The 23,803-nt window shown below is 35.1% G+C and overlaps 1 protein-coding gene and 1 long non-coding RNA gene across 2 annotated transcripts in view; one reads left to right on the plus strand and one right to left on the minus strand.

The window, feature by feature from the left end:
• Positions 1–12,086: 12,086 nt before the first annotated feature.
• The window catches only part of glra3 (glycine receptor, alpha 3), a 53,126-nt gene continuing 41,409 nt past the window's right edge, over positions 12,087–23,803 (minus strand). Inside the window, exons 7-9 of the mRNA XM_015345975.2 lie at positions 20,442–20,656; positions 19,203–19,349; positions 12,087–14,383 (exon numbers count right to left, since the gene is read on the minus strand). Coding sequence (XP_015201461.1) covers positions 14,111–14,383; positions 19,203–19,349; positions 20,442–20,656 — 635 coding nt within the window. The 3' untranslated portion in view covers positions 12,087–14,110. The remainder of the gene's footprint in view (positions 14,384–19,202; positions 19,350–20,441; positions 20,657–23,803) is intronic.
• LOC138240834 (uncharacterized) lies at positions 19,204–22,116 on the plus strand. The gene is made up of 3 exons (XR_011190112.1): positions 19,204–19,303; positions 20,451–20,581; positions 21,980–22,116. It is a non-coding gene; the product is annotated as an uncharacterized lncRNA (long non-coding RNA).

The raw sequence follows: 23,803 nt of genomic DNA on the forward strand, positions 1-23,803 counted from the left end.
TGACGAGGAAGTACTGTAGAAATGCCGACAGCATGGTGCCAGGACAACAACCTCTCTCTGAACACCAGTAAAACTAAGGAGTTGATTGTGGACTACAGGAAGCATCGAGGAACAGACAACGTACCCATTCACATCAGCGGTTCTGCAGTGGAGAGAGTCAACGGTTTCAAATTCTTAGGTGTCAACATCACAGACGATCTAACCTGGACCCACCACACCAACCTCATAGTCAAGACAGCACAGCAGTGCCTATTCTTTCTCCGCTGACTAAAGAAGTTCTGCATGCCATCACTCATCCTTTCCAATTTACAGTCTTATCCAGCTGCATCATTGCCTGGTATGGTAACTCCTCCGCCCGAGAGTGCAAGGTGCTCCAGAGGGTGGTGAAACTGGCACAAAACACTACCGGCTGCGTGCTACCGAAAATCGAGGCAGTAAGACTGCTAAGCAGCCAACCACAGCAGACACCTGCAATTACCCAGCAACTGCTGGTGAATAGGCAACCACTTGAACTGATAGGGTGCACCGGCGCCCTCCTGTCACTTTGCACTCTCAGGACACGTACAAACAGCGCTAAATACCTCCTATCCTTGTGTTACATTCGTACAATCTGTAACTGCATTGTAAATAGCAGTTGTATAATTTATCGTATCATAATCCTAATCTAATCCCTATAAATTCCTTTCCTTCTACTCTTCTATCCCTCTTAATGAGTTTGTGGACAAAGCCTTTCATTGCTGACAACACCACTGTATGCTGTACTGTTCTTGCATTGATAAATAAACTTTGATTGATTGAGTTTTTAATTATGTTTGTAGCACATGTAACATGTTTACTGATAAGCAAGACCACAAATATGTGCAGCAGTTGTGGGAATTTTATTTGAACTATTTCTCATCTACTGTACATTAGGTACTGTGTTAGGAGTCATATTGAATGATGAATTTATATGTACTGTACATACAGAATATGAGATAAAACAATAGAGAAAAACAAAGAACGCAACCAATATGTCAACCAGTACTAAAGAAAACAACATCTTTGGAGGCTGTACTAAGTCAGCACAGTTTTGCTTGCTTCACAGCCAGCAGAGTCAAACGAGGCAAGACATCACAGTCAAACACAGTCTGTCAATGATAGGTCAAGATCTTGGAATCCACGTGCCATGGCACCTCACCAAGATCAATGGGGAGGTCAAAGTGTTATGGTCTGACCAAGAGTGAGCAATACAGAATTCCACTTGCAGTGACAGCCTGACTGCACACACTACATTGATGATGTCCAAGAACCTTTCCTGAAACTTTTTGTTTTGCGCATTGTAATGTGACAGATTTCCTGCAGGACAACATACATCTTCATATAACATCCTTGTGTAACAAGGGCTTTCTTGCAAGGTGTCAATATAACAACTAGTTTGTGGACGCACTTCTTGCAAGACCTAAACCTCATTGGACATTTGTGAAATGAGTTAGGATGACCTGTGGGATCAAAGTATCAGGGGGCAATGAACATGCTTGGAAACACATGATATCAAAACACGTGTCAAGGATAACAACTTAAATCTTGAGATTGATAGTGATGAATAATGAATTATACTCATCCCATAATCATCTGGTTTATCGGTTCTTCACTCCCACGCAAGAAGAGAGAGAAACCTCTGACTGGATATGTCGGAGCAGTGCCCAAACCTCTTCTGCTGGCCTGGCGCTGCCAGTCAGGGGAAAAGTGAGTGACTTCACCGAAAGCTTTGCAGCTTTGCGCTGCAAGACAGTTCTCCAGGAAGGACCTCTTTATTAACACTGAGCTGAACTAGGCTTGGTGAAATTCATGCACAGAGTTTAACTCTGGTCCAGGTGAGTGAAAGGGGTGGGGAGAAACTTGGTCTGCTCCCTGGTGTAGCTGATACTTCTGAATGAAAGTGTATACGGGTCAGTTGATGAAAACCCAAATGTAGTAAAGCAGGTGATCACATGGAACAGTGGCTGGGTAGCTAGTCACAATGATTCGCTGTGTAGAGAGCACCTTGGGCAGAATTCTTTGTATGGGCTTGCTCTTAACCTTCACCTGTTCGTCTTGGACAAACGTTTAAGTCCTGAGGCAGTCTCCTGGTTTTGTTGTCAGCTCGCCAAGCTGTGATTGAGAGCAGACAGAACAAGCCGTGCTGTATCTTTTAAACCAGGAAATCATGGTTAATTGGTGATTGGTTGTCATATCGTGGTGTGTAGGCTTTCTGTGCACCCTACAGGTTCCACATTGGTTGTTCATTCTTCGGGGTATTGACTGTGTCCTCTGACCCGTGGTTTTACTAAAGAGAATCTCCCTTCATGGGTACCAGACTGAGAGGATCCATGTTGGATGTTCATCATTCAGGGAGATTAAGAATGGTCCAGTTGACAATATCCTGATTTGTATCACTTGGATATGCTGCTCATTAGAAAGGGCCCATCTCCTCTGAATTCTTGCAAACTTCAGTCCATGAGGCTGCTCTGTAGTCAAAGCCACAGAGAGGCCTTTTAAAAACAATATTTAATTTTTAGTTTATTGATAAGCATTGCTTGCTACTACAGTACTCTACAAAATAAAGATTATCATCACAGTTGAATGTAAATTGTACATTAAAACAAGGGAAATATTTATGAATGAATGCATTTTTCTGTAGATCTGTTTGGGTAACAATAAAAACAAGTGAAAGAATGCCAGATACATCTCATGAAGCTATAGGAATGTCACATGCATTAGTGCACTTTCAAGTAGGTCACAAACTTTTCAGTGGAGTATAAGAGGATAAAAAAAGGTTAAAATCACAGTACACATCTGGTTAGAACTGCAGTGTAGACTTTAACTGAAATGTGCTGACAAAACTCTTTCTTATCTCTACTTTTCCTTATCTTTCATTCTGTCCCATGCCATTTGTTTTATCTGTTGCTGTGGTTGAGCTGAAAACACATCTCGATTATTTTTGTACATACTATATTTGCATGTTTAACTAGCACAAACATAATATCAGTGCAAATTACATGTGCAGTTATAGGAACAAGTAAAGGTTTACTCCATGCTGAAAAGAGAAGAAAAGAAACATAAAGTTTCGGCTGTGGAGCTTTCTTCAGGTGTCGGGTGTCTTTTTCAGGTGACACCTGAAGAAGGTTCCACATCCGAAACATTGTCTTTTTTTCTCCTTTCTGCATAGAATAAACCTTTACTTGTTCCTTTGCAGCCTATGCATGCTGACGCAGCTACCTACTTGACCTATGCAGTTATATTTGCATTTTGCAATCCACCTTGTGATTTCTATAGTAGACAGCATGTACTGTGCAGTACATAGCTTGGCTTCTGGTTTGTTCAAACTAATTTTATTTTGACACATACATATAAAAATACAAAATGTATGATTATCTAATTTTATTGCAGAAACAAATAACTAGACAGTGAATATCCTGAAGAGAAAATCCTGAGAGGAGATGTTACAATTCTAAAGCTGCTTTTAGTTCAACAATTAGGTATACAATAGCACTATTTTAGTCACCAGTTTTTACCAGTGAATTCAGTAAATTCTGCTTATCTCACGCAGGATTGGTTTCAGTTATCAGCTTGAAGTAAACTCATTTTTCTATCATGATGCTTTATCTAGTGGTTTACTTACATAGAAAGTATTGAATTAATGCATATCCAGGAGTTAAAAGAATAATTGTTTGCATGCAAGAAAAAGACTGTGTTCAAAGAGGGTGTTAAGGGAAACAGGTAAAGCATGTTAAAAAAACGAAACAAAGAGAAACTAAACTGTAGTCCAGCAATGTCAATTCAAGTACTTAGTGCTTCACTAAGGCACTGTAAAAGTGTTTCCTCTCATTAAATACCATTACAATTGTCTCTTTTTAAGAGCTACAGTAGAAAGCAGTCATGACTGACATACAGTATGCCATTTTCATTTTTTCAATTTATCATTTTTTTGGGGTACAAATTTCTTTCAGTGTGTATCCCTTATACAACTACCCTTTTTCCCTCATGTGTCATTTTTGCAACAATTTGCAATTTACAGTATAGTTTTTTAATTAAAACTAAGTAGATATTCTATTAGTTTTTCTGTATAGTGCGTTTTTATTTGACATTAATAAACATTTGTAGATTTACAGAACAGTAGTAATGAATAAGATTATTCCTATATACAGTAACAGGTAAATGATGTACTGTAGGATTAAAGTGAGAGTATGAACACAGATGTAATAAAGTATGTGTATTTATAAATGCTTTAGTAACATTCTTCTGTTTCTCAGTTTATAGTAAATTGATCAATAACAGAATATCTTATAAAACCTTATAATGCAACAAAATCATACCTAGATTTCAGATTTTTATGATAAGAGGATAGAAATAAAATATTTTGTTTAGGGCAACCATGGGTACAATCTCCAGTCATATTCAGAATGTATCACTGATGTTGAAGTACCAGGTATTCAAGCAAGATTAATGATCCTTTGACTTAAGCTCCTGAGCAAGCAGAACAGCACAGTGGAGCTTAGCTTGTTGACACTGTATTCATGTTTGAAACACAACTCCAGGTTTTAAAAAATATATGTTTGATGATGAAACAAATAATTAATACTAATAATATTGTGAAATAATAATGGGTATGAATGGAATCATATTTTTGTACTGTTGGTCCAATTTATAAGAATTTTAAAAAGAACAGGAATTTGTAAACCTAAAACAGCCTTCATAATACATCTGAAATGACTTTAAGTATGCTAGTGAAAAGAGTAATTTTTTATCTCATCTTTTTAATCTCCTCAGAGTAAGTTACCGGTACATAAGCTGTAACCACATTTATCTTGATTATCTTACTAGGGTTTTGTACACGTTGCAAGAAGGCTACAAATAAGTGTGTTTTAGTGCGTCAGTAGAAAGTTCTGTTTAGCTCATATCTGTGTCTGAAAAGACAGAAAAGAAAGAAAGACAGAAAAATTTAAAATTGACATTGCTTCTCTTTTTTTATGGATCAAACCTAAATTTAAAGCTTCGAGGTTTAGTGATAGGAGTAATAGAAATTAAGTTATGCTTTATATTTATATTTATATTTATATTATATCCAAACCATTTTACACATAGAGGGGGTCATGTCATCCACTGATGAAGTGCAGCAGCCATTTTGGGCCTGGAGCTCCACTAGATTGCAGACCAGAGGGGAAAGTAAAAAAATGGCTCTAGTAATTGATTTAAGGGAGAACATCAGCAAGCTGCATTGTACAAACCTAGAAATTTATTTTTGCCAGAATACCAGGGATAACTGTTTCAAAAAGTGCAACAGGCTTTTCAAAGACTAAGAAGTCTTCGGTTTAACATCTCATGTGAAGGATAGAACTACTGAATTCACTAATAACAATGCTTTGCTCTGCAGTACAGTAGGATCTTCTCATAACAAGGAAGATAATATATTATTTGAGGGATTTCAGTTTTCCTTACACGCACTGGAATAGACCAATTGGGAGTGCAAGTTTGAGATTGAAATAGTTTATGTGGTGAGTGATACATTTTTGCCGAGCTTTTCAGAGTACTAACAAGGGAAACAGCCTCTTTGATCTTATCTTTTCAAGTAACTCAGTTTGCGTAAGACAAGTAGATATAAGAGATGTACTGGTAAAGTGTGGCAACGTTCTGAATTTTGACATACATTTAAAGAACAAACAGGCAGAGTCTAAAGGAGTGGTTTATTGTTTTAGAAAGATAGATTATAATAACTCATGAGAAATAGGGTAAATTAGATTAATCACACTGGAAACATGGTAGAAGAAACTCAGGAACAATTTGTACTAAAGGTGAACAAATCAGGAAATGACTGGCTTATTGGGTTTGGTATATCGCTAAGCAAATGCTTTATAGAGTCTCATAAAGTGACAAAGATAAGGCACAGCACAGAGTACACTGAGCTACAAACACGAGCCAAAAGCTACAGTATATCAGTTGTATCTATATCAGCCACAACTAATAACTAGTCTTTTTTTTTCAGTATTATAACAGCAAAGATCAATTGAGGAAGAAGGAAGTGAAGTATCTAAAAAATGCAAATGGATCAGTTTTAGAAGATGTCTGGGAAAAGGTTATTTTTCAAAGAAATACATAAAGGAAGAAATTGATCATGTGCTAGAGGTAAAAAGAGAGTCCCACTCAGTTCTAAACAGCACATAATGCTTTGCAAAAGCAATCAAACCCTTCCAATGGTGTCGCATGGGAAATTCTAAAATAATACCTGCACATTTTTTTAAATGAGTCTTCTAGTCCAAATTTGAGTGCTCAGACTGAAGAATTCTAAAAATGAGATAAGCTACAGAAAAACCTAAAAAAACTTGATTATTATTTCATTGCATATGTATTCAAACTTACGAACACGGTATTTGGTGGAAGAACATTTGGCTGAAATCATAGCTACAAGTCCTTTAGGGTAAATCTTTACCAATTTTGCAAAATGGCCCGGTGCAATTTTATCCCATTTAAGAAGTGGTGCCTTTCACTTCTTAATGATCAGCTTCACCATGCTCAAAGTGATATCACCATGCTCAAAGTGATATCACCATGCTCAAAGTGATATCACCATGCTCAAAGTGTTATTAAGTGAAATTATTTTGTATCCTTTTTCTGATCTTTGTCTTTATACAACTATAACCATGAGTTATTTGTAATGTCCCTTAGCTTTTATGGTTAAATCTTTGCTTAAAATTCTCTAAGAGACATATCAGAGATATAGTAGGTGTATTTTTTTCTGAAATAATATGAACCATTATTATTGCACACCACTAAACTAATTGCTTGGCTTTTTAAATTAATTTGTACACCTAACTTAATTTAGCTTTGTCACAGCAAATGGTCTGAAAATGTTCACAGTCTTGATTTTTCCATTTTTATTTCATATAGTTTCTTTGATTTTTTATTTGAATGTGTAAGGAAAGTTAGGTAGATAAGAAATATTATTTGCTACTTTAAATTGTTAGGACCACAAGCCAAAAAAATCCTTTTTCAAGGCTCTGTATCAGAAGAAGATGTGTTGGACCAAATATTATTTTCCTACTTGTTCTCATTATTAGAGTGCTCACTAGGACATTTTATATGCCTCTAACAGCAAATGATGTACCTACTAAATATAAGAATGAACACCCAAGGATAGGGTAACTGTTATGAGGAGAAGTTACACTGAATTATTGTATGAATATTAATTAGTTCTTTGTCATATCACAGCACCAGAGGAAACTGAACAGTGTGTTTTTCATTCCTTCTTAGTAGGATGTACCTATTGGTTGAAAATTGCAATTGCAATATCTATTCATGAAAAACCACAGGGACAAAACACAGGCAGGCAATTAGAGACCAATTAGTTTCACTCAATTACATCTGAAGCATGGAAGAAGTATAAAATAAATTAGAATAACAACTTTGAGAGAACTTTATGAAAAGCCTTCTGAAAATATAATTATACTTTATTATATGCTCTGTATCCATTACTGTTGTGGTTTGTTCAAAGAACTCTTAATTGCTTAGTAATGCAAAACCTACAGTGCTTTTTTTTTCTAAATTCATAGTGGTGAACCCCTGAAAACCTGCTGTCATACAGATTATTCCTATAGGTTAGTTCTAATGATCATTTCCATAACCAAAAATGTGATAGAAGTAAATACTTGGTTCAGTTTTGTACGCTTTTGATGGACAGGTACCACATCAGCACATTTCCAGTAATGGGTGTTACACTGTCAGTTTCTTTCTTGGTAAACACCTTTCTGAAACATTAATCTTATATACTGTATTAGCAATTTCCCTCTCATAGACAAAAGTTTTCCATTTTCATTTCTGAGACACTTTCTATAATCCTTTTTTATTCTTGGTTGTTCTGAAAACAAAACGTATTTATTTTAGCCTCCTTAGCTTTACATGGGATGTGAAAATAAGGGACACTTTTAATTAAAAACAAAAATGCAAAATACAGCCTTTCTGGAAAAGTTACAATATCTATTGCAAAACATACTTTAAGGCTTGTGATTCATGACAAAAGTATTTGTTTTTTCTCTATTTGTGTCCTTTTTTGCTTTTGTGGCTTCTTTCACATGTTGAATGAGTGTGTTACTTCTTGTTGGAGAAATCCGGGACCATTCTTTCCTGAATATTTCCTTAATCATAGACAATCTGAGCCCAAAATGGTCAGATAAACAGCTTCTTCTCAGGTTTCTCCAAAACATTTCTGATTGGATTGAAGTCATGTGAGGTCACTCATAGAGAATACAGTAGCTTTAAATTCTTCATGAATTCCAGAGGTAACTTGGCTGTCATCTTTTTGGCATGTTGGAAGATAAGCCTTCTGCCAAGAAGCCTTTAAGCAGATGGTTTTGTATATTAGAGGAAGGTTTGATAAGTTGTGGTTGCATGTTCAAAGGTTTTCTTAATTAAGGTTTTCTGTGTCTTTTTTCCAAGTACACTACAACAAAGTGTTTGAAGATTTGTTTTATTTTAGTATGACCAGAACATTTTATGGTGAAATAATTTGAATAATAATTATAATAAAATAATTATTGCTCATATTTCTTAACAAATGATATATACTGTGCTTTGTGAATATTAATGTTACTTAAAACCTGCGTTAAAAAACATGTACTGTATGAAATCTGATCTTTGAGGCATCTCTGGACAGTTTATTGTTCATTATTTTTAGTTGTTCAGTTAATTTTCTAACTCAAACATGTAACCTATTAACTGCTGCTTTAACACCTACTGTAGCTTACTTTATATTGCAAATCAAAATCAATTATCCACTGATCCACAGTTATTTTTTTGTTTATAATCAGGAATGGTATTTAAGAGGATAAGCAATAATGAACAATACTCACCTTTTCTAGAACAAATTTTAAAGATAAAAGTAATGAGATTGATCTGCATAAAAGATCCTTTATTAAAATTATTTACAGTAGATGTACATGAAGATTTGACAGAACCACTGTAAACACACAGAACGGCTTCATCTGTTGATGTTGTGCATTGTAAAGTCACAAATGACCTGGCACGTCCAATTTCATTAAGTAAAGTACATCGATATTTACTTGTATTCATGCATAATATTTAATAATCTTTATACAAATAAATACATAAATTTGTTTGAAGAATCTACATCAAAATATTTTATGTCTGCAGGTAATTCATGGAGATGTTTAGGTAATTGTAGTGAAATGTTTTGAAAGTTGACATTATTAAAATCTATCAAAATCTGTTGTTTTAAGGAATGTTGTTAGAGCACTGATATGTTAATCAAATAATTTGTTTGGTTTGTACCATTGGCAGCACACTAGGTATTTCATTGGAATGTAAATGTGTTGCATTTTAAAAACTGTACTGTACTGTACATCGGCAGCTTTATTTAAACAGTGGTTTCCTGTTATCACAGAATATGATATATAGAAGAGAATACCTCAGTTTGCATTGAAAGAAAAAAACGTTTTGGTTGCTGTGAAGTTATTTTTACACTGTAGATTTTCCTGGTAAGTCAGGCATTGTATCAAATAGTACCGAACAATCGCATGATAAAAATATAATTTCCTACCTGTTCCTCGTGTTTCTCATTTCCACATCAGATTAAATTTATTTACAATATTTAAATTTGGCACTATTAAAGTTACAGTATTATCAGCATTGTTGCACATAGAAATGACTGTGAAGGAGAAGTGAATTAACCTGTCGCCTGTTGAAAAGTGATGCATCTACAACAGCTCATCACATAATTATATTTAAGTCTAACAGGTTGCAGTCTTTCAGTATAGACAGAAATAAAATAAATATTTTTTTGCCATATTTGTTTGTAAATAGTCTAGTAATAGTACAATTATGGCATAAATTGGAATATTTCTGTGATAAAGGTTGTAAGATTATTTTCTTATATTCAAATGCAAAGATGTCTCGTAACAAAAATATATACTGTACCACATTCAGGCTAAAATGTCTGTGCAAAAAGTAATAGAATATAATAAAATAGAATAAATGAACAAATTTGCACGATTATAATATTTACCTACAGTATAAAACCATAGGTGGGTTTTCAATAATTTCAAGTCATTAATGACCCCTTTAATTGTCAATTTATCACAAATAGTTCTCCCTAAAACAGGGATTTATGGGAACAATGAGCTATTAATTTCAAAATAGTGATGACTAGAAACAAAACAAGGTTTGACAGGTACCGCAAGGACTCCATCCAGCTGAAGAAGATCAGTTGTAACTAAATCACTACATTTTAAAGCAAGAACATATTGTTTTGATGCCCACAAATTCAAGCCTGAGGCCCAAGGACACACAAAATGATTTGGCACACTCTGGAATAGCATCTCAGTATGAGATCAGTGCAATATTTTCTGTGCAAAACAGGGCAGTAACCTACTGTGAGCCAAGTTTTTTTTTCTCATGAGAATACAAACTAATTGCATTCAAAATGCCAAAATATACGTCTTGGAAAATTCTTTCAGAACATCCTCATGGCCTTCGAAAACTGAAATTAAATTGTTTAGAAACAAGCAATGTGATATGTTCAAAGTGTGTGTATACATGTAAATGTACCAAAATATGGAGGTGACAGTATTTCTGATTGTTATCAAAGGATTATATGCTGATCCAATAATAAAGTCTTCATTTCAGGGCAATGATAAGAATGCAATACACAGCCTACACAACAACTGAGGATCTCACAGGCATACAGTTCCAGTTGAAATGTTACCAGTATAGCAAATTTCTGAAATGAGTCATAGCTGATCTGATAGGAAGCCCACCAATTGTAATCTCTTCTAAGTTGTTTGCCTTGGGTAGTAACAAACTCACAAGACAGGTTTCGACATCTGACCAACACACCAAAAACAAAAAAAACATTTCTATGCGGAGAAATACTATGTTCTATGTTCTGAGAATACATTTACCTATGTATGCAATGCTGATCTGATCATTTAATTTACATTGGATTTATAGAATTTGATTTTGTCCGATATGCTTATTATTTAGTAAAGTTTACATTGAAGAAACAATGTTTGCTGGTTGATTTTTAAAATATGTACTTTTAATTAATAGACAAGTTTTTTTTAAAACAACCAAAATGGCATTTTGAAAAAGGGTATCTACACGGCTTTATTCTTGCTTATTATGATAAACTATTGCTTGTTTTCTTACATTCCCTTACATTATCCAATCCCTCAAATAATCTACAACCCTCAGATTATCCCTTAAATATCTGTTGGCTATCAGAGCACAATGGCTGGATCTGGATTAAACTGTCACAACCTATTATGACACAACTAAAGTAGCTTCTCGTAAAACAATACACATCCAGCATGTTTTTTTTTTCTGCTTATTCGTGTCACGTCTGATTATGCTGAAGGTCAAATACTTATAAAAATGTAATATTTAGGATAACGAGTTTTTGAAGTACTAACTAATTATAACAAAATGCAATCTTATATTGCTTCCTGTTATGTTAATGGAGGGAAAAAAGCATTGGGGTCCACATTAAAGTGATATCTTATTATTTACCTGTGTAATTTCCATCCAGGTACAGTATATAAAACCAATTGACTATTATTTGATTGTTAAATTACTGTATATTACTCAATCAGGAGTACTGTCCAATCCATAATGCAATCTAAAAGACTTTAGTATTAAAAGTTCTTTACATGCACTCAAAACAATTAAGTAATTTAACACGCATGTTGTTACCTCAATCCTGATGCCATGGAACATAGTGCAAGTAGTTTTACAAGGATGTTCAGTATAGACTATTTCGTGTCCATTATTTCAAGAACATGGTAGTTCTCGGCTCTCACAAGGTGCCGTAACAACTATACTTTTTCTTGGGTTTCCTCTAGGAATGTGGTAGGCACTATGCTATTTTTGTTTGAAAGTACTGCTAAGCATTTTAATAAAGAAAATAAACTTTAAAATTAAATAGTAAGACCATGACTTAATTACAGTATGTAAGGACAACTGATGTAAGACTTACTCTTCTGTTATTTCATGACATAAAAGGATTACATTTCCTGTTGTAAAGGAATTCTCTGCAACTTGAATGTACTAAGAAATCTCTTGAGATTTCTGATTTTGCTCACACTGTATTATGTATTTTTTAACCTCAGAGAAAAAAACAACAAGAAGTGGTAATAGGCACTCTAAGAAAATGATTTTTTGTAAAAACAACGCTGTTCAATATTGCAGCTACTTTATGAATAAATTAAATGGAATTAAATGCCTATTACTTATTGTTGAACCCTATGGTCCAGATCTAATCTGTATGCTTCCATATCTTTTTTCTAAGCTATTTATTGTTCACCACTCTTCACTTAATATACAAATTGGCTATAAAAAATGAATAATAAAATATGTCTTTGCCTGACAGTGTTTCATAATCTTTTACTTTTTTAAAACAGATGGCGTGTGGCTGATAATATTTTGATATGCTGTAGTCTTCCTTTACAACAGGAGTTGCCTAAGGTGGAAAGAATGATATAGAAGACAATCTTTTCAACTTATCAGTGAAGATTTCCTGAAAGAATGATGGTCACCAAATGCAGTAACAAAAGTCCGCAGATAAGACTGATGAAAGAAAAATAAAAACAAGATAAAACAAAAAGAAATCATTTTTTGCGTAAGAGGGATGTGCTGATCTCACTGTGTTGAAAACATGCTACTACTACTAGGAATTATAAGAATAATTACAAATTAAAAATAAGAATACAGTATTTAACAATTTGAAGTATTTAATATGAAGTGCAAATGTCAAATAGCTAAGCCTTCAGATTCTGAGAGTAAAAGATACTGTAGTTCTCTCACACAGCTGAAGTAATGGAGTGTGATGGAAAACAGCTGATTTTAAGGTATGGTATCTTTCTTTTTACCTCACTGAGTTACAAAGCCGATTTTATGTTCTTTTTACGCTTGCCAAACTAAGTGCAGCAGGTGAGCAGGTGATCAACAGCATAATTTATAACACAATTACATAGTCAAAGACATGATAAGATATCACTGAAGAGGTATTTTGAATCTCATTTTAAATTTTTTTATGTTTTTACAGTCAATGAGCTTATATGACATTATCCATAAACTGAAACATCTGCAGCAGATCTGGACATGTACTGTAGCTACATTTCAACATTAAGCAGACACGTCTGTCTTGGTTTTTTTGGTACCCAGACATCAGACAGGTATATCTGCTTGCTATTTTGAAAACTAATATTCCTACTCTATACTGAGACGCATAAATAAAAACAAAACAAATTAGTATTGTCTCAAACTTGCATTCATAATGCCTTTCAGTATTTATATTTTCTTTTATATAGGTCCGGGGACATTTCAAATGAGTGATTCTTATTTCAAGGTGTTTTCTGTATGTGTTTACTGTTATCATTAATAGAACTTTTAGAACAGCAAAAATATATATTTCTTCTGTGGAGGTTTCATTCAAATAAGCAAAGATCTCAGTGAGTGCATGTGTACTTGATGTCTGAGTTGCTTTATATCCTATTATTAATTTGACTAGTAAGAGAAACTTTTCCCATTTCAGTTTCACTGTATTTGAAACATCTGAGATGTAGGAGAAATATGGCTTTTTGCAAGTGGACTCTTAAGCTTGTTTTTACATCATTGTTACAAATGTTGAATAACATTTCTTTTTTTGATTTCTAAAAGTGCTTTAAAATATATAAATGTCATCAAGAATATTCTTTACAGGTGGTATCACAAGTGGTGTATATAAACACTAAAGAGAACATTGGCAGTAAAGCTGTCAGATACACAACGTTGACTGAATTAGAATATAACAGTCCTGGAAATCTTTACGTATCTTTTGTTCTTTGTATCAAATGGAAAACTTGAAGTACATTAAGAACACTACTTCCGCTTACATTACAGAATTAGAAACCATTGATACCTGTCTAGTTTGGCTTTGCATAGTTCACTTAGTGTCTCAATGGTGTATGACATGGACAGGAGCTGTCTGTACAGGTTTTTTGTGGCTCATTTGCTTGCTTGTTCCGTTTCTTACATGGTATCACGATGGGTTTCTGTACACGTTCTTACTGTTCCGCTGCCGAGGGCTCGGGACTCTGTTCCTACTTTATTGCTTGTGTACGTCCTCGTGGCGGAGGATTTTGTAGAGAACCCAGTAGAAGATGTTAAAAAACAGGAAGGCTAATGGGAAGCCCGCTCGGGATATGGTGTCGATTTTCTTCGCTCTGTCGATGAACAGCTTCCTCATCTCCTCCGGGGTTCTGGCAGCCGGCTGGGGGGAGTTGTTCGGGGTCTTCGGGATGACTCCATCCTTTCCCGCAGTACAAGGGCCCACGCCATAAGCCGCGAAACTGAGTCGGCTTTCTCTCACATCCTCCTCCTGCAGAGAAGGCAAACGGCTTGAGTCATCTTACATACAGTAAATGAGGGTGACAGAACCCGTAGTACCTAAAAGGGCTTTACATTTACTGTAGGTGGGGACCCACTTTATGTCTCGTTGAAGTGCAGCCCCCACCCACTGGGGTGACATGCAGTGGCCATTATGCACCAACTGTACGAAAGTATCAGCCCCACTATACAACAGATCAGGTGGAGAAGAGAGAAACTGCTTAACTAAGGGGGAACTGTTAGAAGCCCAGTGTGGTTACGTATAACACCTCTGTAAGTACTTTTTTCCTGTAGGTCGTTGAGCAGTAGCCCAGAATGCAGCTTGGCATCAATAACACCTCATTGTTTGTCAATAACATTGAATACGTTTTTTTTTGCTTTTCTGTTTTTCTGTTATGTTTTTATGAAGTACAGCATCTTAATTTTCTAAGAGTTGCCGTGGAAACTTCAGATGTGAAATGATGGAATGCAGATTACAACAGGTTAAAATTCAAGGACATTAATCCAATAAACCGGGATTTATTTACACAGTATGAAAACTTAAAAAAATAGTAAGGAGAATAATCTAATAATGTAACAAGTTTACCTTGTTAGGATTTCTTTTAACTGTTTTCATTCTACAATAAGCCACTTTCCTTGATTAAAAATGCGATGCAGTCTAAGGCACATTCTCTTGTCAGCTGAATTAATTTATTGAATAATGTAAAGCATTGACAAAACCAGGGAGACAAACAGATTTTCCACATCTCATGAATGCACTGTCTGCATTCAGAAATGAGGTGGAGACAGACAATATCAAACAGGATATGAATACACACAAAAAAGAATTAATGTCCATACCAATGACAGGAACTATGGATGTGTGCCATTGAAAATGATAAAAAATAAAGACAGAATTCAGTGTGATGGATCAGAACCTTTTAAAGTCAAAAAGTGTTGAATTCCACAGTATATATGAGAAGGAAATTCAGCTATAAACTCTTTATTTGCTAGAACTTCTGCCATAGCCATTTCAGCAATATTAACATCAGAGAAAATATTGTGGATGGGTTTTAGAAGTACGCAGCAGGTGGTACAAATTTCTAACATATATTCTGTAACTGTTTTTGAATAGAGATTACCGTTAAAACATCATATGTGCTTAGATTCTCATAATGAATCTATTTTCAAATAATCCTGTAGATAAATGAAATAATCTTTGAAGTCTCTTCACTGATAACATCAGAATCTCCTTCTGCAGTGTTTAAACCCATTTGAAACCGATGAAGTGAAGCAGCATCCTTAACATCAGGAGAATAGATCTTGTATCTTTAATCATTATCAAGCTAAAAAAAAGTGTTCTGAATCAAGGTGAAGATGCTAAATGACTCATCAGTGTTTGCTTAAAAATAAAAAACACTTTCCAGTACGGTTTGTAGTAATATTGTATACCTCACCAGTTTAATTATTGAGAAATCAACGCAAACCTCACATAATCTGCTCTCTCTTCACCTTGTTATTTTTGCCAGTTATGTGCTTTCAGTTATAACAATGCAGCAATTGAAGTAACAGGATAACATAACATGAAAACAGGCTCATTTACAGGGTACTTTGCTGGCTGCATCATGCAAAGACTTCCCTTCTATATCAGGTCTCCTTTCAAAGGGTGACATGAGTCAAATCACAATTAACCAGTTAAACTGTTTGTGCAGTCTGTAGGCGTTGCTGAGCAAATAAGCAATGCTGCCAGTCATTTTACCGTTTTTCATTGGGGCTTATCTGCAAACTAAAAATACATTCCTCTCAGGCACGGTGAACTCTTCCTTCTGAAGAGACCTTGCAAACATCAGCAGGATACATATTAAATATTAAAAGAAGCTGAGTGGACAAAAGTAATCTAATCAGTAGCACTAAGCAGTTTAATTTTTCTCTAGAAACACAATGAAGAGGAGGAGGGCATTTTTTTCTGTTGGACAGAACAATTAATTCACTTTTTATATAAAGGAATAGTACACAGTATACAGTATAGAGGAAACTACCATAATATCATCCCACATCGGCAGCTACTGGGAAACCATCGAATGCCAATTGATTGATGAGAACATGTCATTAATTCTTCAATGTTCATATAACAAAAGTCTTCAATTTTTTCTTGACAATTTCTGACGATGCCAGCATGAGTCACCACGTAAACAGCAAGGAGGGGTTGGGACGACATGGAAGGGGAATGCCAAGAACTGGAGCCTTCTACAGAAAAGCACATCGGGACAGAGAAGGGCCGTCTGCTGGGGTTTTTACCCTGCAATCTGAACTGGAGATTTGCGCCAAAGGTCCGTATAGAGGCTCGGCGCTTCTCAAACCATTGCTAAGTCGTAACGGGTCAGCATTTTCATTTCCATCAAGCACCCCCTCAACATTCTTTCATCAAAGCAGAGGAAGACCCCAAAAAAGAACAGAAAAGGGTTTTCACAAAGGTGATCAAACAGTCACTGTTGTTTTGGTTCAAGGAATTGACTCTCGTTGTGATTGGGCTCTTTTCAAATCTGAGTTTGTTTGGTCATTAAAATATTTTTTTTTATGTGCTGTATATTGCAGGTGCTTCTCTGAAATATAAAAATCCTACAGATTCTGGAAAGTTTAAAGTAAATAAACTGTTATGGTTAATGCAAATATGATGAATGAAAAGGGTTAAAAAATTAGTGCTAATCAATACTAAAAATACTAAAAAAATCAATTCTAATTTAACATTATTTGTTGTTTTTAACATAGATTTTTTTAAAAGTAGGAATTGGATCCAATTACGTATCTGCATGTGGCCTGTGAAATCAGTTAGGCTTCTTGAATGAAAGAATATGGTTTTAATTTTCTCATTGCTTTATGTTTGTGATAACTTGTGTTATATGTTTACCAATAATTAAATTCTGTTACTAGTCTACAATAAATATTTCTTCTTTTGTATCATCTAAACATCAATTAACATACTGTAATCGGCTGTAGCTGAATTGGGGCTTTAGCACATGATAACATTCAGCAAACTGTGAGACTGTTCTCAGAATGGGCTTGGGGAATGAGTTTGTTTTGGACAAACACTCATTTGCTACATTTAAACAAACAAGTTAAAACGAACACATTGCATGTTAAAATAAACATGATAATTCTATGAAGTCCATAAAAAACAAAGCTTATTCAGACACACACACACACAAAGCTTATTCAGATTAGCTAGCACTTTCTGAAGTTTGGGATTTAAGCAGCTGTTAGTAAAGATACAGTATTCAGAAATATTTAGTAAATTCAGGGGGAAATTACCAAGTATTCAAACTTGGCAGCTCCTCTCTGTATACATTTCAAAAAGGTGCACATACAGTATAGTAATAAATTTGCCGATTTGACAAAATGAGCATGAATTAATGCCAGGTTTAAAAATATGAACAAAATATAATAAGGTTTGCAGACTAAAAACTAAAATGAGGAATAACTGTACTGTCAATGTGACTATGGGGAGGATATTAATCCTTAAATCCTTATACAGTAATTCTTCTTTAATGTATTGGGTGTAATGTATCATACACTGCAATACCATGCTTTCTTCATTTACCGTTAATATTAAAAATTACTCATACAAAATTGGTATGTGTTTGTTTCTTTGTTAGATTTCAAAGAAATGTTCATGGGAAATAATTATTTTTTTGTTTTTAACTCATGTATGGATGATTATGCTATGTTTTGTACATTTATTTTGCCTTTTGTGTTTTTGTTATTCTCCAGGATGATCAACATATTCAAACAACTCAAAAAGCAATGCTTTCTTCTGAACACAGCTGAGGATTTCTCACATGTAGGTCAACATGCAATATTAATCATACAAGATATGCAAAAATGCATACTACTCCAATGTGCCTGGACTTCTTGTCTCTATATACAGTAGCTGTTGCTTTGAATACTCAAAAATATTGGAATAGAATCCAGACCTTTTCTGCAGGGAAGAAAGATGTCATGTTTGTTTATATACACTAGGTGGCAGGTTTTTATTGTATTTTTTAATATTAAATTGACAAGAAGTCATTCTGCTTATTTATACTGAGCATTGTGCAATAAATCACATAGAAGCAGCTGAGGATGTTTTCCAAGAACAATTTCCAAAGAATTGGAAAAAAGCTAAGAAATTGACACCCTCTTCTATTGAGCAGGATACATGATTTAAGGTGTCAATGAAAGCAGATAATTTAAAAAATATATAAAATATAAAAGTCAGAAGGAAAGCAACAGAGGTCACAAAAATGAGAATAGCTACCATTTTCTGGACAGATAAACGTAAAGTCAGAAACTGAGACCTTCAAAACCTAAAGCATCTTAACAGATGTCCAGGTCAAAAGATGTAGCTTTCAAAACAGCAGTAAAGCTGGGCTTTGGCAGACATGGACAGTTGGTTCTGTGTGACAGTGTGACTCTTTCAGTGCTTCTGGGGATTTTGAATCCCTGGATCAGGTCTTGTCAGAGTGTTCTCTTCTCTAGACTAAAAAGGGTCAGTCCCTTGAGCCTGGCAGTGTAGAACATTCTCTAAAGCTCTAAAAGGTATCTGGTTGCTCTTCTCTGGACTGATTCGAGAGCAGCTAAAGCTTTCTATAACCTAGCAATAAAAATGGCAAATTATATCCTAAATGAGGTCTTAGTAACAATTAATCCTAATTTTTACATCCCCTGAAAAACTGGAAGACGAGGGTTCTCTTGGGCCCCGGTTGAAGATGATTTTATTTAAAGTGAAACTGTGTGATGTCAGTTTGAGCCATGTCTTGAATTACACAGTATGTGTTTCTCCACAAAGGTTTTACCTTGTTCTTCTTCCTTTTGCGGCGGAACCTCAACAGTTCCTTATGTTGACGGGAGACGAAGTTGACTGCTGCATACTCCAGCAGTGCAGAGAATACGAAGAGTAAGCACACTGCCATCCAGATGTCAATAGCTTTGACATAAGACACCTAAATAAAAAATGCATTCATCAATCACTGTCAGATCCAGAATGCTTTGGATTTCTTGTCAATCTCATAAATCTTTTCCATCATAGTGTATTGAAAGTGTTTTGCTAATCCTAGCATTCTTTCACTTACTTAAATGATTAATTATATCTCCAAAGTAATTACTATCTAAAAAAATACAAATATATCTGTATTATATAATATATATGTGTTGTTTATGTGTATGATTTTTGTCATGTGTGCATTCAAATAGAAGTTAGTACCACAAACATCTGCAAGTACTGCATGTGTTTCTGCACATTTGCAATACAATTTACAATTACATACAGTGCCCTCCAAATGTCCAAACTGTTATTTTGTTATTTACAGTCAATCAGTTTGTATTTGTGATCATGAGATTAATTCCAAAAATGGCCTTGCATGCCCAGACCATCACATTACTGTACCTCCACCATGCTACAGAATTTAATCTGAAGTACAAACATGAGGCATGTTTTATGAACAGATGAGACCAGGAAAAACCTTCACCAAAGTAAGAAGTGAAAATGGGGAGGTAGAAAGACACTGTAGATGCTACAAATAATACCACCCCATCTGCAAAGCCTGGACAGGCCTACAGTAGGTACAGTATGCTCTGCTGTCTTGGGTACTGGTTCATTCATCACTATTGATGATATCCTGTAACTAAGCAGAATGAATTCTGAAGTATTCAGAAGTATTTTTTGCTGCTTAAGCCGAAGAAAATGGTTGTGAGCTCAATGGGTCACAGACTTAAAGCAGTTATTGCCTACAAAGAATATGCAACCAAATACTGACTCTTAACCTGAAATTTACTTAAAGTGAATGTCTCCCAATGCAAAGTATTGATGTACTAATGGGGATCAAAAACGTGTAGAATTACCCCCCAAAATGTATGTATATGTAATTTATTGTGGATATTAATCTCATGATCACAACAAAATTACTTGTCTGTAAAGCAAACATAACATTATATAACAGTTTTATATACATGAAATGCCCATAACACTTTTAAATAAGTAGAAGAATATTTTTTTTTCACTTTAGTGACTTGCCCTTAAATTGATTGTTTCATACCTTTGGCAGGGATGTTCGTGATCCTGAGCTCTGTGTTGTCATGGTCAGCACAGTTGTGATACCTAAAGCTACTCGAGCTGGGGCTGCATCCATGTTGATCCAAAATGACACCCAGGACAGAATGACGATCAGAAGACTGGGTATGTACATCTGAATCAGGTAGTATCCCATCTGTCTCTCGAGATGAAAGCGCACTTCTATACAGGTGAACTTTCCTGGCATGAGCAAAAAGAATGATCCAAATGTAACATGCCTAAATATTTTAAATGCAGCAGCATCCTGTATAAAAAGAAAGTTTTAACAATCCACTGCCACCTTCTGCATCAGTGGTAAGGATGACTGTGAAATCAAAACTTAAAGATTAGTATTGTTAACACCAGGGGTGGTCATGTCCAGTCCTTGGGGGTGACAAGGTCATTATTTTTTTTAAGCACTAAATTGAACAATTTATTTATCTAAGATGACACATCACCTGTGTGTTTAGGTCTAAATCAGCTGTTAGCTGAATATTTCCTGAAAAACCTGCAGTACCATTGAGGGCTGCAGGTGCCTATGTCCAACTTACACACTCTGACGGTTTGTGTTGATCTTCAGAAATCTGTAAGTTTTTATGCAAACTCACAACTCTAGTCTGTAATGTTACTAAATTCCTAACAGAACACGAGCTGAATGTCCAAAAGAAAGAAGTGACACACTGTAAGCATCATGTTTTGGTTTGTGATTTAATAAACACTGCTGAAACAATTACTGTAGAAAGCAACAATGCTTGTGGACAAATTCCTCTTTAAACATGTTGCCAAGGGTACTTTTTTGCGATCAAAGTTCATTCCATCAGCCCCAGGTAAAAGTCCCATTCCTGTTCGAACACTTGGGTCAAAGACAAGCATGATTTCACACATGAACGGCGTGAGCTACAGTATGCCTACCCTCAACCTGAAATATAACTTGACAAGAGGCAATATGATCTGTCAATTGTTCTGAAGAATCTAATGTTTGCAACATACACTATGCAGTATGCAAAACAATGAAGCATAGTGAACTTAATTATACAACATGTATGTCTGTATATACATGTGATTACAGAAATTACAGGATTGTGTATGATGAAAGGTACGATCCTTCTTTTAGTTTGCACGCAACCTTTCAAAAAAGTGCTTCTAGTTCAAATCATCTTTTTTTTTACAAAACCTAAGCAAACAGAAAATAGTTTCCTCCTGAAAGGCTTTTAATGTTTCCCAAGATTAGTTTTCCCAAGAGATTGTTTTTCTGACTTCTGAAAAGGCCTTTGCTGCTGCCATCAGTTAACACACCAACAACATGCACAGAAAAGCATTAATCTAAAATCTAATTTCCTTCAACCTCTTAACACCGCAATTCAAAAGATTAGAAAGTTAATGCTTCGATATAAGTGCATGGCTTAGTGCACTTACCTCTGCTCTTAACTATAAATGATGTTTTGCAATACGAATAGCAAGATAAAAAATCAGAGCAGGAATTCGAAGAGCAAAACATAACTCTCTTTCATTTTACATCATTAGATGCTCTGAAATTTCAAGATGAATCACTGGTTGCATCAAAAGGCTCCACTTCAGTAAGAAGATTCAAGTGTGCATTATTTTAAACATGTAATATGAAATAATAATATGATAAGCATTTTTGTCCTCTCGGTTAAAAGCCTTAATCTTTTTAAACATATTTAATTATTGTTTTTGGCATGCATTAAGACAATTCTTACTCTGCTTCATCAAGAATATTTAGGGATATATGTAGAAATAACCAGCTCTTAAGGACCACTGTTTTTGAGGAAATTTGAAAAACACAGTTTCTTGGCAAAATCTATACTACAATCAAAAGTGTGCAGTTTTTAACATTTGTTTTAATGCATTTATGTTGAAAAATGTATAATTAAAACTTTCATGTATTTTGTCCTTTTTGAGTCTAATTTTGAACTGGTGATTGAAGACATTGCGTCATTCAAGTGGGTGCAACAAACTGGTGGTGGTGGAGGGGAGCCCCCAGTATCTGTAAAGCCCTCAAGTAGAGTGTGTAAAAAAGTGCTAAGTGCAAGGAATTATTAATATTAAAGATTCTGTGTCTTTTTAATTCTTATTGTTTCTTTTTCTCCATATCCAGGAGAGGTGCCCTGAGTACGTACTAGCAATACTACAGAGCATCACCCAAAGTTAATAAAATCCTGAGAGAAATGCATTTTTCTCCACAAACACATGAAACGGACAAGCCTGGGGTCAGTACCCTGGGTTAATTAAAAACTGTGGAACATTCTAAAGGCTTCTATTGTACTGTTCTGGCATACCACTGTGAACTCTCATTGTTATCTGCTGGGCTGCCATGCTTCCTTTGAAATAAAAAAAGAGATGTTACGAACAAGAGGAATCCGTTAAGACCATCTAGCCCATTTGGTAAATAATTGATCCAAGGATCTACTTTCCTATTTTCCACTGCCATTTGAATGAAGACCTGTTCCTAGTTTTAAATGTCCTCCCACATAATTCCCACTCATTCCCTTTGGTTCGTATTTCGTGTAGTTTTGGAAAGGGCAGCAGGGACTACTGTGCACCGTCTAAATATTTTACATGGGTCACATACTTTGAGGACAAACTTAGCTCTTGCTCTTTCCCTAGCTGTTAGAAGAGGCCATGCCAAGTATGGTCACTCGGGTTCGTTGGAGTGTCCAAATGCCCAAAGGAACAAACCAACATACAGACTCTACTTTATATACATTTTCACCTCCAGGGAAAAACTCATCGTTAATGTGTCTGTTTTTTAAAAGTTGCATAATGTATCAAGTGAATCCAATTAAGTATTCATACAGTTATTGTGCTCTGCATAGGTTGCATAATATCTGCATATTGCCTAAACACTCAGGTTTATGTTATTTTTCCTTTGCTATTAGAGATGTCCTCTTAATTTACACATCCTGTACTGTAGCTTGTCAGTTAAAGTTAGTTCTTTAATCTATTTATTAAATATTTATTTAATATTTAGAATGCCAAGAGGAACACGGGCTGTGACTTGGTGTATAATGACACCCTTTTCAGCCCCACCAGTGTTAAAGCCATCATGTGTATTTGTGACAGTCACCATACTGTTAGAATGGATTATTATCACAGAAGGAGGTGTTGGTCTTTTAAATCTTGGTTCTTCTTGTGAGTTTTCTCTTTCTCTCATAACAAGACTGGGGTATGTTGAACTTCATCCAAGTTTGCTGGACAAATCTGTTTCTTAATTTTTGTTTAGTTTTTCTCCTAATACAATGCCTTTATTTTCCAAAGCTTTTTCAATTAATTGATGTGTGTTTTCTTCCGTGCAAGTGTCTTTTTTCCGTTCTTATTTGGATATGT

The sequence above is a fragment of the Lepisosteus oculatus genome, chromosome 1 (genome assembly GCF_040954835.1).
Source record: "Lepisosteus oculatus isolate fLepOcu1 chromosome 1, fLepOcu1.hap2, whole genome shotgun sequence".
In the NCBI taxonomy this organism is placed as follows: Eukaryota; Metazoa; Chordata; class Actinopteri; order Semionotiformes; family Lepisosteidae; genus Lepisosteus; species Lepisosteus oculatus.